Below are 14,191 nucleotides of genomic sequence, written 5' to 3' on the forward strand. Positions count from 1 at the left end.
CCCGCGGGCGCTCCGTCCCCCCCCCCCACGGGCTCCCGGCCACCCGCGGGCGCTCCGTCCCCCCCCCCACGGGCTCCCGGCCACCCGCGGGCGCTCCGTCCCCCCCCCCCACGGGCTCCCGGGGCGCGGCGCCGCCCGGCAGGTGCGACCCGGCAGGTGCAGCGGCCGCGCGGCCCAGGGCGGCCCCGCCACGAGCTGGGGGGGGGGTGCGTGGCTGGGTGGAAACGGGGCGACTCCCCCGACGCCCGCGCCCGGCGGGTGTGCGCGGCGGGAGCGGCATAAATAGGAGGCGCCCCTCCCGGCGCAGGGCGCAGGCCGCGGGGTGAGCCTGCCCGGCCGCGGCCGCCGGACCAGTTTCGCTTCCTCGGGCCCGGCTCCGCTCCCGGCGCTCCCGACACCGGCCTGGGGGCCGCGCGGCTCCGGGGGCGCCGCAACCCCGATGGCGCGGGGCCCGGGCCGCCCCGCCGGCTGCCTGCCGCCGCTCCTGGCGCTGGGTGAGTGGCGGGGACGCGGGGGGCGGGGGCGCGGGGGGCGACTGCGCTCGGGGCGCTGGACCCCAGGGCGCTGGACCCGAGGGCGCTGGACCCGAGGGCGCCCTGGCCGCGGGAGGCCGGAGGGCCTGCACGGGGCGGGGGGGGCGGGTTAGAGGCCGGGCCGCGGGCACCTGCTGGGGCTGCGGGCGCCCGGGCGGCGGGAGGGCGGGAGGGGCCCCGGGGCCCAGCTGCTGCGGACGCGGGCGCAGGGTCGCGGGGCAGGTGCCCTGGGAGCCTGGGGGCGCCGGCCCGCCTGAGGATGGGCGGGAGGGCAGCGGGAGCGGGGGAGGCAGGGCCGAGGGACCCCCGGGCTGGGGGCCGGGCGAGCGGCCGGGGGTGGGGGGGGCCGTGCCCGGTGCGCGCCGGGCGGGAGGGGCCCTGCGGAGACGCCGGCCCGGGCCGGGGCGAGGTCTGGCGCCGGTTCTCGCTGGGCCGCGGGGAGGGGATGGAGAAAAGCCGCTTCAGAGCCCCGAATCCCCGCTGCCGGTGGGGCAGCGGAGGGACGGAAACCGGGTGTCCCTAGGGCGCGGCCCAGGAAACGCGCAGGTGCCGCCCTGGGAGCGCGGCAGGTGCCGCCCGGAGCGGGCGCGGTCCGAGGAAGGCTGCGGGGGATTTCCTCCCGGTGTGGACGGCGCGGCGGCGCTCACACAGCCCGAGGGCACGGCGGCGCTCACACAGCCCGAGGGCACGGCGGCGCTCACACAGCCCGAGGGCACGGCGGCGCTCACACAGCCCGAGGGCACGGGCGGGCACTCACACAGCCCGAGGGCACGGCGGCACTCACACAGCCCGAGGGCACGGCGGCACTCACACAGCCCGAGGGCACGGCGGCACTCACACAGCCCGAGGGCACGGGCGGGCACTCACACAGCCCGAGGGCACGGCGGCACTCACACAGCCCGAGGGCACGGCGGCACTCACACAGCCCGAGGGCACGGCGGGCACTCACACAGCCCGAGGGCACGGGCGGGCACTCACACAGCCCGAGGGCACGGCGGCACTCACACAGCCCGAGGGCACGGCGGCACTCACACAGCCCGAGGGCACGGCGGCGCTCACACAGCCCGAGGGCACGGCGGCGCTCACACAGCCCGAGGGCACGGGCGGGCACTCACACAGCCCGAGGGCACGGCGGCGCTCACACAGCCCGAGGGCACGGCGGCGCTCACACAGCCCGAGGGCACGGCGGCGCTCACACAGCCCGAGGGCACGGCGGCACTCACACAGCCCGAGGGCACGGCGGCGCTCACACAGCCCGAGGGCACGGGCGGGCACTCACACAGCCCGAGGGCACGGGCGGGCACTCACACAGCCCGAGGGCACGGCGGCGCTCACACAGCCCGAGGGCACGGCGGCGCTCACACAGCCCGAGGGCACGGCGGCGCTCACACAGCCCGAGGGCACGGCGGGCACTCACACAGCCCGAGGGCACGGCGGGCACTCACACAGCCCGAGGGCACGGGCGGGCACTCACACAGCCCGAGGGCACGGCGGCACTCACACAGCCCGAGGGCACGGCGGGCACTCACACAGCCCGAGGGCACGGGCGGGCACTCACACAGCCCCACGGCACAGCCTCCTGCACACCTAGGCTCAGCCTGTGCCACACGGTGAGATGACACCAAGCACAGCAGAAGGTCAGGCAGCCAGGACCCTCGGGAACGTTCACGAGAAACCCGAAGCTGCTGCCAGTGCAACAAAGCACGCGACTTTACAGGACACGTGTTTTTAATGAGGAGAAAGAGTACACTCTAAAACCGCGATAAAAAATGCATGTCGGTAATACATAAACCAGTAACAGTCGCTTCTCATCATTTTCAAGTGTTCTGTACTGTACGTAACTGTACGCGCTATCCTTTTATAAGGCTGGCAGCACAACAGTTTTGATTACACCAGCATCACCACACAGACAAATAACGTGTTGCTCTATGATGTCATGGTGGCTGCGGAGTCCCTGGTGATAGAAAATGTTCAGCTCCATTATAGTCCCATGGGACCACCGTCCTATACGTGGGTCCTTGTTGGCCAAACCTCCTTCGGTGGCATGTGATAGTCTTTCTCCTTCACTATTTTAAGGAGAAATTGCAACAGGGAAAATTCTTCTTCACTTCGAAGGTTTAATCTGGGTTGATAGGTTAAGGACCACTGGGTGTGGTCACCTGGGGTGAGGGAAGAGTGGCCAGTGGGAGGAGTAGCAGGATGCCTGGAACCTGCTAGAGGCTGTCCTCACCTCCTAGGAAGTCAGTGCTGGCAGACAGAGCTGGAACTTCATGTGCTGGGAGATGTTTACAAAGCTGGAAGCCAGGCTCCCTTCACCCTCCACTGAGGTAAGGTAGCAGGAAAATCACACCACCTCAAGGCATCCCATCTGCAGCATGGTCATTTTGAGGGGAGTGAAGGGAAAGGAAGCTTCCAGTGTCTTGTAGGCTTAGCTGGGGTGAGGGGTAGGGACACCTGGGCTTGGGGCATTAATGTGGGAGGAGTCGTCTTCACAGCTGAAGTGTCTACAGCTTCGAGCTTAGGAAGGGCTGGGGTTTCTCTTATGGAGGGAACAGAAATGGAACCTAAATGGAAACTTTCGTTTGTCTGTGTCATTGGAGTAAGAGAGGTGGCTAAAAAGGTGTGGTGACCTTGGCTGGAAGTGGATCAGATTTAGGACCATGGTTAGAGAGAAAGGACTGAGCTAGCACATCCTGCAGAGGAGGAAGAGTTCAGGAGCAAGTTAGCGGTGGAGTCAAGTGGAGCCTTGAGAAGAGCAATGGGTCTGAGGCTTAGGCCCAGCACCAGTACTGACGCTTTGCTAGGGCTGGATGAAGGTGGCATTTTCTCTTTATACCTCATCTGGGTCATCAAACACTCAAAGTATTTACTGAGAATCTGCTACAGTCAGCAAGACACTAAAGTATATGGCAATGGGGGTGGGATGAGGCCTTGAGAAGTTCCTAAGACATCATTTCTAAGACACGCTTTGTGTACTGAAAGATGGCATGTTGAAACTGGGAGTACAAGACTAACAGATATGATACAAGAAGAGAAAAATTCATGAAACCAGGGAAGGGAGAGCCACCTCCTACCAAAGCTTCAACAGCGAGGGGTGGGGTAATGGGGAACAGCTGCATGGAGGATACGAGTGGGTGCCTTGACGCTCAGGGAAGGATTTGAAATAGCAGGGAAAAGACGCCAACGATATACAAAGGTTGGTGATGGAAATAAGACTGCTTTACTGGAGAGACAGTCAGTCAGCCTGCCAGAAAGTAGAATTTATGAGAGGCAGACAGATTATGAAGAGCCAAAAAAAGCTACATTAAAATATTTGGACATGGATCAATGAACAGTTAAACATACACCGTCATAGGTCTTGCATACGGGAGTGAAATAACGCAAACAAGGATGTAAGGAGGAAAATCTGTCGGTGGGATGCATGTGAGAGTGGGGGGAGGGGGCTGGGGGCCAGAGACCTGATTGTCTCAGAGCTGTGATCTAGGCATGAGCTAATTCAGGCCTAAATTAAGGTGAAGTGCCAGCAGAAATGTTACGGTAGAAATGGTTACTCCAGGATAATGGACATTCCAACCCCTTTGCTATCACACAGTGCTTCATTTTTTCCCCCGCAAAACCTGTCAAAAAGCAGAAATGAAAAAGCAGAAAACTCTAACCTAGGGCTATTGAACACTCAAGGTAACCTAAATGTACAACCGCCCTGTTGAATGTTTGGTTCAGGAAATTGAATTCAGTCTTTAGGTCCCCTAAAGCTCCACTCTACAAAATGCCAAAGGATGTCATTTGTTGGCACCAGTGTTTCCAGAAAGGGGTCCTCTTTCTCTCATGCACACTGTACTTTTAAGTCTCATTCCTAATTTAAGTCACATGCTATTTTACTTACTTTTTGAAAGGAATGTGAGCAATGCACTGTGTGATGCACCAGCGTGTGTGTGTGTGGGGAGGAGGGGTGGGTGACAGAAAACTGGCACTGTGCGGACAGTGGACCTGGTTCCACTCTGCCATTCCGTGACTCTGAGATGTCTGCAAGTTATAAATTTCTGGGTCTTGTTCTCATTTGTAAAATGAAGGGGTTGCTTTAGATGAGACTAAGGTTCTTACCAGCTTGACACTGTACTGATCTTTAACCAACACTTCCATTGGGCAATTTAAGAGAAAAATTTTTTTACAATCGTATTTAACTTACATTTACTTTGTAATGGGATCTTTGTTTCGTGCAAACATTATCATCACGGAGAGAATCGTGGATGCTTGATTAAGAAATATGGTAAAGGGGCAATAACTTTCTTAAAGCAGGTTTTTTTAATCTTAAAGAAATTGAATCATTCTGTTTTTTAATTTCTCCCTCTCATCCACTTGCTATATAACATCAATGCTAAAATTATAACCAGTGAAAAGGGAGAAAAACATGTCTTTGGAAAAAATGGGTGAGGTCAAAAATACGTCCTTATTAAAATCTAAAACATTAATATCTGCAAGCTGGCCTAAATTCTGCTTGGAAGCATGACTGTGTTCGTGATGTAACTGATATCATGCGTCAAGTTATAAAGCAGGTGGCGGCAGCAGGTAAAGTTTCCATTGCACAGATGATGTAACGGAAGGCCCAAACACTGAAAGATTTTAGGACTTGCCTCTTCTGCCAGACTTTTGACTTAAAAGAGCCTGGGGAGGTTTATTTAGTTTTGTTTTCCTCTTTAAAAACCTCAGGTGTCACAGGCCACACTGGCACACAAACAACTGTTACAAATCAGGTTTTGCCGTTGCTCTGTTCTCTCTTGTTGTGTGGACATTCCCAAATAATTCTGGAGGCCCCGATACTGCAGGCACACTTTGTGGCACCCCTGCTGATGGTTGGCCTGCCAATGTCTGTGTGAAAATTGAAGGTGCAGAGGGCGGGGAGCACTCACGTCTGTCCCAGGGGCCCGAGCCTCTGGCGGGCGGCGGCTCTGTGGAGACTGCTCACCCTGCACTCCTGTGCTCCTGAAGTCCACAGAGAGCGTAGTGGGAAAATCACCTTGGTTGTGTGTTTTTTTGTCACCCTTTAATTGTAGTCAGCTCATTCCAGACATAGACATGAATATCACTAGGAGGCTGGGCCAGGGACAGTCAGAAGGACAGGCACCAAGCTGTACCCCCTGGCACCCCTCTGAAGCATGTACCATGCTTGTAAGCATCTCCATGAGGACCAGCATCTTCCCAGGATGGCCCATGCAAGCTGGAATCTGGCTGCATGCAGTTTAGGCTTAAGCCACGACCACTATACACTTGTGAAACTGTTCTGACAGACCCCTGGATCCTCAAAGAATTCGTAGTCCAGTTGCTCAGGGATGCTCCAAACTACAGTTTAAGAGGAAAGCAATCTGATTGAAATAGGTATGCTTTATACTGCTAATGATTGCTAGCTTTCCCAGGCATATTTGTATCTTGAAAAAGGAATCTTGGTAGTTCAAATGAATTTTTAATTGCTAGAATTCAAAGATATAAGAAGAGAGATGGGGCATTTAATCTTAGTTCACATCAATTAGGTAATAACTTACTTTGATTATCAGCAAGGCTAAGTCAAATAGCTGTGAAATACTTGTATTTATTCTTCACATTTTTTGGAGGGTATATAGTACATTCTGTATCTGACCTATAGACTAGAAGCACTGATTCCAAAACAGTGACAAAAAGTTTAACAATGTTTGTGTTCAGCCTATTTCAACGTGCCTGAGTTGGTTGAGTTACTAATATAACATTTTTGTCTTTGGAAAATCATGGGTTTACTAATGCATTTAGTCTTACTTCACTTAATAATGTCATGCCAGAGGGCTTCTAACCCATGTCAGAGTATCTCTTTCTTGGAAGTGCAGTACTACTGGGTAATGGACAGTTACTGTAGTATTTTTCAATAGCGGAATAGTACAGAGCATGCAGTGGGTTAAATATTGGTTTTGATGTGCAGAGTAGATCAGAAAAAGAGAGACCAATACAATAAGAGGTGAGTAAAGAGAAAGCTGCTGTTAACTAGCCCAGCAAATCTGGACCAGGCAATGAAGAGAAAGCATAAATTCAATAAATATTTCTAAGCAAGAATTGATAGGACGTAATGACAAGTCATGAGTGGGTAAGGAGGGGGGTAGAAGTCCAGCTGCCTCTGAGACTGCTGACCTGAGAGAGACAGGAGGCTATGGTACCGAATGTGAACGAGAGCTGCTCTTTTTCTGTGGGATGTGAACTGTTTTGGAGACATTGGAATGTCTGTGAAACTTGGAAATACAGAGGCTGACTTCAAGTTAGAGCAGTGGAACCCAAATCCGCGTGTTCTCCCAAGGAATGTAAAAAGTGCAGGTTATCAGGCCTCTCCCAGACCTACTAAAGTCTGGTTCATATGTTCCTATGAATATAACTGTTTAAAGACTTTCCACCAAAAGAAAAAAAATTTTTTCTTACAGAATAATTGCAAAGAATATATGTAGATACTGACCCTTCAGGAAGCGGAGCTTAATTCCTTGCTCCTTTTGCAGGGCTGCACTTAGTTTCTTGCTTCCAAAGAATAGAGCATAAAAGGGGTGGGGGGGGGAGAGTAACCTTAAAGTGCAAAAATCTGGCAAATACTACCTTAACCAAGTGGTCAGGGTTAACATCGCCAAGGATACCAGGTTGATATCATATACCCCTCATGTGATGCAATGAGGGACATTTCTCCATAGCATTCGCTCTAAAAACCCAAAACCCTGGTCCAATCATTATAAAAGCATCAGACAAACTCCAAATTGAAGGCTGTTCTACAGTACACCTGACCAGTAGTCATTAAAATTGCCAATGAAGTCATAAAAACCAAGTAAAGAGTAAGAACCTGTCACAGACCAGAGGACACTAAGAATCTTGACACAGAAAATTAGTGAAATCAGAATAAATTCTTGAGTTTAGTCAATAGTAATGCATCGGTGTTGATTCTTAGCTTTGATAAGTGTACCAGATCATGCAAAACGATAACATCAGAGGAAACAGAAGTGACCGAGAGTGTACAGGAATGCTCTGTACTTAGCAGCTTTCTGGAAATCTAAAATTACAGGTATCCCTTGCTTTTCAAAAGTTCACTTTACACTACTTCATTTTTAAAAAGGTCTACATTAGTACAAGTTTTTGCTAAGTGAAAGAAATCCAAAGAAGATTTTCACTTTTGTGAAAAGCAAAAATAGCTTTGAGTGTGTGTTTTGCAGCCAGCCCTTGTAAAGGCAGTGGGCACCCTGGGCAGTAAGAGCGCCACCAAGCTTCTTACCCAGGAACTACACTCAGCATCAGCATCAAGCCACCGGAGCTTTTACTGTGTCTGTGAGCATCTGTGCTTTATCTCCATATATTTTGTGCATCCATTAGCAAGATGTGTTTGTTCTAGACTAATTGCTTCTTCACTTTATGCCATTTCGGCTTACAAAAGGTTGCATAGGAGTATTCTACTTTTAGATAGTGGGGGAAACCTGTCTTTCAAAATAAAGTTTATTATTTAAAAAAAAAAAAATTAGAAGGAAAAAAAAAGCTCTACAGGAGATTCTAATGACCAGCCAGTTTGGACACCTAGTTTGAAAATAGGGCTGAAAATATAATTTAGCTGACTAAAATTTAAGGATCTAGCACAGGGCCTAGCACACCATAAACCCTTAGTAAAAATGTGTTCAAATCTGAGTCCATGGGTATTTTGTAAGATTGAATAGCATTATACAAAAAGAAGACAAAAGCAAAATCATCCAGATAGAAAGTAGAAAGGGAAAGGTGGTTGCCAGGAGCCAGGAGCCAGGAGAGGAGAGATTGGGGAGCTATTGCTTAGTGGGTCTAGAGATTCAGTTTTGAGAGATGAAAAGAGTTCTGGCAGTGGATGGTGGTGATGGATGTACAATAGTATGACTGATACCACTGAACCGTGCATTTCAAAATGGTTAAGATAGTAAATTTTATGTTATGTGTATTTTACCACAATTTAAAAAAGAGGACTGAGTATAGAGTGTTGATGGCACCCATATTTACGGTGTGGGAGTCATAAAGAGAGCTGGTAGAGTTGTGTGAAAAGAGATGGACAGTCCGGGAAGCCAAGAGTGGAGGCGGGTTGTAGACGGCAGATTTGGGAAGGCCAGCCAAATCGAATTCTCTGGGCGCCGAGGGGCCGAGGCTCAGGAAGGGCCGCTGATGAGGAAGCTATGAGGCGATCGCTGGTGCTCTCAAGGGACCAGACACAAGAGATCCGTGGCAAGTGAAGAAGGCACACGCGCACACGCACACACACACACACACACACACACACACACGGCTGAGAGCATAGACTTTGGAGTGGTGGGTATAAAAGACACAGTTTTGGTTTATGAGAGCCAACTTCAAAATAGTTGAAAAGTTGTCTCAGCGAAGATTTCCTCTGTTTAATTCAGAGAGCACAACTTGAATGAATGAACTCCAGGGAGCAGAGCTCTCGCCTTAATTCGGGAGGAATTTTCCTCTAAGTAGAGCTTTGGAAAACTGGGATCCGCTGACTGGGGATGTGGCGAGCTTCCCACGCCTGGACGCGTTTGTGGTCTGGACGGCACCTCCAGGAAGGAGTTCAGAGGCGATTCTTAGGTGAGGCAGGAGCAGGTGGAGCAAGCGACTCTAAGGACCCAGGATGAGGTCACTGCACCTTGGAATGCTTTAGAGGTTGGAAGGGAGAATTTCAAACTAAGGTATTGTCAGTAGCTTTCATGGGAAGGAATAAAAAGGTAGGGCACTTGGAGACCTGGGAAACCAATGGTGAAGAATTTTTTTTTAAATAAAAAAGAAAATTACTTGAGATTTTCCCCTCAAAACTGGGTTCAGTGACCATGATTTCTCATGATCCTCACCTTGGGGTATAGTACCAATCCTATGCCCCAGGCTCAGTTTTTGCCTTAAAAATGCTACATTATTTATATTTTACATTTATTAGGATAATAATTATTAGTTGGGATCCAATTGTAAAGGTAAAAAATCTCCAGCATAACTATAATTGGAAATTATATTGACAAAATTTCAAATATTTCAGAAGACACATTTCTAACATTTCCATTCTATGATAAAAATACATCTGTGAGAAAGTCATCTAATCATTTTTAGATAAATCCCAATTAGCTTGTAACAGAGGGTAAAAAGAGTGACTGGAAGTGTGATTTAGACTCCAGGGAAAACTACACACAAGAATAATAAGCGTTATTTCTCATTTGCCTTTGCAAAGCAGAACAAAGGAAACATGCCCCATTCTTTCTTATTAATTTCTATTCAACAGCATTCACCACTGTTAAATACTTATGCGTGGTTTTCTAGACTACTCAGATTCTTAAGTGGGAATCTGTCTTTCAGGATGTGGTGAACAGACACTGCAAAGCTTCAACTGGAAATATGTGGTGTGACCATTTCTTAATGAGTCTTAATTTCATGGGTCCCACAAGGAAATCAATTATTATTTCACATCCTCACCATACACAAAAAGAAGGCCCTTGTTTCTTAATTCTTCTCTGTATAATTTTTTTTCTTCCAGAGGAACAGCTTTCCTCATGGTCTCCCAACCATCCCAAACTCATTTCTATGTCATTGCCTTTGGTCCTGCTTAGTTCCCAACTTCTGTGAAACTTTTCCCTATGACTTCTTCACCTAACACATTGCCTTTTTTTAGAATTCCAGTAGAACTTATTTTTTGTATACTTGGCACTTAAAATATTCTACCTGATATGTATGCATGCATGTATGTATGTATGTATGTATATGTATTTATATCTGGTCTCTGCAAATGATTTTATTCATAAAGCTAATAATGGGATTGAGCAAAAAAGAAAAAAGAGAAGAGAACTCATGGACATAAACAGCAGCGTGGTGGTCCCGGGATCGGGGGGGTGGAAGACGGCAGAGAGGGGACACATGGTAATGGGAAAATAAAAAATAAATAAAATTAAAAAGAGTGATAATAATGGATTAACATTAAATTGGGTTGGCTTAGCCTAACTCAGTTTATGGACCTAAATTATGGGTGGGTGTTTATTTTCCCAGGTTGGTTAAACAGCCACTTCAAACTGTATGTTCTTTTCTTGACCATTGTAAAGTCCGATGACTGCTTCCTCACGGGGCAAAGGCTGTGTTATCTCTAGATCCAAAGGCCAACTCCACTGTTCCTCCCCACTTTGCGCTCAGGTAATCTTCCCTGAGAACAAATTGTTCTTTTTCCTTGGTTCTTTTTGCCTCCCCTCTTTGAACTATTGTGGAAATGTAGGGAGCCCTTGAGATTTTCATTTAAAGTATTACAGTGTCTGACTGTCTGACCTGGCCCTGTCATAAAGGGATATGAGTTTAAAAAGTCAAGTTTTGACAATAATGATTTCTAAGAAGCTCGCTCTAGGTTATTATGGGGTCCCATTCAATTTAGTCATTGTTGCCACAGATTTAATAACAATCATGGTGGGGAAAAGGAGGTTGATGTACTGGCAAAGGAATTATTGTGTGTTGACAGTTTTCAGATAGATGAGTCAGTTTCTGTATGACAGGTTGTTAAATTACTTTCCTCTCAGGGCTTTACAAATATGATTGTGGAGTACTTAAATGAGATAAGAAAAAGTGTTATCCATCATTCTTCGTTTTAAACAGCAAGATGTGGTTTCTGCTATTGGAATAGAATTTTACGTTGGAGGGGAAGGATTTCACATTTTACTTTCCTAATTTTGGAGGACATAAGCTATTTGTGAAGACCCTCTTCTCGTTCCTGTGCCCTGCCCCTGCGTCCTTCCCGTTGGACGGAATAGGCAGTTCTGCAGCTGCTGGGATCTGAGAGGCCTTGGAAACCCCTCCTTGCCCTGGGCAGGTGCTCCAGGAGGTGTCCCCATGCCCCAATCCTCACTGTACTGGGACTCGAACCTTGGGCACCTCTTAAGACCCTTGCAACTGCCTCCTTTCTCTCTTGTTCAGCTCCCACCATACCAGGTCGCCCCTTTTGGGGATTTAAATGCAACGTTGGGTCCCAGGAGAGGAGTCCTGGCTTCTCACTCACCAAGGGGCCAGAGGTTGAGGGCGTTAGCTCCCAGCGGGGATATTTTGTCCGATAGAACATGAATGATGGAAGTGACTGAGGCAGGCAAATCCCTCCTTGCCTCTTTTCCTGCGGGCTCACTCAAGACCCAGCTCCTTCTTGGAAGCCTCGCGTAGTCCCTGTGTGGGTGACCGTGTCGCCTGAGCACATTTTGATCTCCGTGGTTCACGTTGGAGCCACAGCCGCACGATGGGCTTACGGTGCTTTGCTTTGCCCCCTACTTTCTACCTCCTTTCCTCTTCTCTCACCCTCACAGCCCAGAGCCTGTGCCTCCCTAACAAAGTGATAGCCCCTCAATCTGCATCTCGGTCTCTGCTCTCCAAAGGACTCAGCTTGGGACACTGGGTTCTAGTGTATTTCTTCTGAGTTCAGTCATTTTTCTCCTTTGCAGGCCTGCTTTCAAATCAGATACATTTAGAGAGGGAGATATATTAAAGAATTATGTTCTATTTGGGGAAATGTTGAAGTAGTAAAAGGATACTGGTTTATAGGGGGGCAAAAACAACAACAAAAAAGATAATTACAGAAAAAGACGGAGAAGAACACCAGTGTCAAACTTCCTCTGTTTCACAGGGTTTGTCTCAGCAAAGCACAAGCCCAATATTGATCATTTCTACCCCCTGATATTTTGTCAACTCCGTATTACACATGACCTCCTTTTGGATTTGGAAAGTGCTCTGTATATAGTATGTATACTCAAGGATCTGTTTTTATTCTTGACACTAAAGATACAATGGGAAAATTCCCCAGAATGTTGATTTAAACTTTATAAACTTTATTTTTCCAAAATCAGAGAGATGATTTTTAATCCACTTGGTTTTTAAATAGTATCATCTAAGATCTGACTTTATCTGCTATATTTGTATCACTGAATCACTTAACCAACTAACTGAATCGGTAATCTCGTCTGACATGAGCAGCACGCTGAGTCACCGGCAGAGCTGTGGGGACAATATGGAGAGCCACACGTGGAAGACACCATAGGTCTTCACCCGCTGAGCTGCATTCACTCAAATCTCTTTGTTAAAAAAGCGAAATAAGCCAGGCAGAGAAAGACAAACATCACATGATCTCGCTTATACGTGGGATCTAAAGAACTTAATAAACTGAGGAACAGAATAGATTCAATGACATGGAAGCATGGATGAGACTGACAAATGTCAGAGGGATGGAGGGGGGCGGGGGATGGAGGGGGAGAGAGTAACCAGAGAATTTATATGCAGATATGCACAACCCAAGGACACGGACAATGGTGGGGAGAGGGACTGGGGAGGGGGAGGGACGGGGTGGAACGGGTCATTGGGGAGAAAAAGGGACATCTATGATATTTTAAACAAAAAATAATAATTTTAAAAAGCGCTGGAAAGAAACAGTACTGGAAATATAACTATCACAAAATTAATAGACATTTTGTGATACCGTCATATTTATTTTTAAAATACAAGATAGGGCCCGCGTAGGCTTACGGTGTGAGTAGGCAGAACACAGCATTTCTTCTGTATCACTGTTTATGAACCATTGTGTTATTTTCCACACAAACAACTGTAAACCTACTTTGGCCCAACCCTGTGTAAAATGCACTTGGCTCTAAAAATGGAAAATTCCTCTCAGAGCTGAGGCACACACAACGTACACTACTGTTTAGGTTGGTCACATTTGATCTTTTTAAATAGTTGACCCAGCTGGTGCTCGACTTACCTCAGCATCGGCGGTGACGTTGGGACAGCGGGCCGTGCTCCTGGTCACGCAGTGTCCCTCTCAGTGCTGGTATTGTCCCCAGTGACTTCATCCCCGTGCTGGCCGACAGGGAGAATACTGTTAATACATTCTGTAGTTTTAAATTTGAGAATCTCAAAGTGCATAAAAATAAATGTAAATGGAGCTTCGACTCACTAAAGGAGAAATGGGTTTCTTTTCCCTTTTTGTTTTTAATTTTATGAGTGGAGTTGATATTTGAAATCTAGCCCTGGAAAATAGGGACTCACTTTTCAGTCATCTAGCAACTAAGCTAATCTAGCATTATTTTGTTTTATTTTGTTGCTTTGTTCTAATGCATCTGAGAAATGCTTATGGTCTTGTGAAGCAGGGATGTATGATTGAATGAGAAAATAAGAAAACAAAAAGATTGTAAAATATTTAAATGATAGGTGAAATCTAACACAATTACATTTAAAAGGGCCAAGTATAAAAGTTTTTTTTTTTCTAGGTAAAATATAAAAACAAAACAGAACAATGACAGAACAAATAAACCCACCAGTACACTGCTTCCCAGCAGTAAAAAAAATTGTTAACTTCATTTTAATACAAGCTGAATAAATCCCCAGTACCCAATGGGACAACCAACAAAAGCCCACTCAGTGGGGCTGCATTATCAGAGATACGGTGCCCACACTGGGAGGGCCAAGTGCCCCACTCTGCTCTGTCTTTGCCAGGCCATGTGAAATGGCACTTAATTCTGAACTCGCATTTAGGGGACAGTGCCAAAGCTTATGAAGGTCTTGATGGTGTCAAATACAGCTGAAGGAACTGGGGCATTTAGCCTGAAGAAAAGACATTCTTTCAGGAACACTTTATAGCTGGCTTCAAATGTGTGAGAATCTGT

The 14,191-nt window shown here is 48.1% G+C and overlaps 1 protein-coding gene across 3 annotated transcripts in view; it reads left to right on the plus strand.

Moving 5' to 3' along the window:
• Positions 1-318: 318 nt before the first annotated feature.
• BTC (betacellulin) overlaps positions 319-14,191 on the plus strand; it is a 39,727-nt gene continuing 25,854 nt past the window's right edge. For 2 of the 3 annotated variants that reach the window (XM_081150312.1, XM_081150311.1), the window contains exon 1: positions 381-494. In XM_081150312.1, coding sequence (XP_081006438.1) covers positions 440-494 — 55 coding nt within the window. In that variant the 5' untranslated portion in view covers positions 381-439. Of the gene's footprint in view, positions 495-14,191 lie in introns of all 3 variants that reach the window. The other variant, XM_081150310.1, reaches the window with a different exon arrangement.

Source organism: Miniopterus schreibersii, assembly GCF_964146895.1.
Source record: "Miniopterus schreibersii genome assembly, chromosome: 1".
NCBI classification, from domain to species: Eukaryota; Metazoa; Chordata; class Mammalia; order Chiroptera; family Miniopteridae; genus Miniopterus; species Miniopterus schreibersii.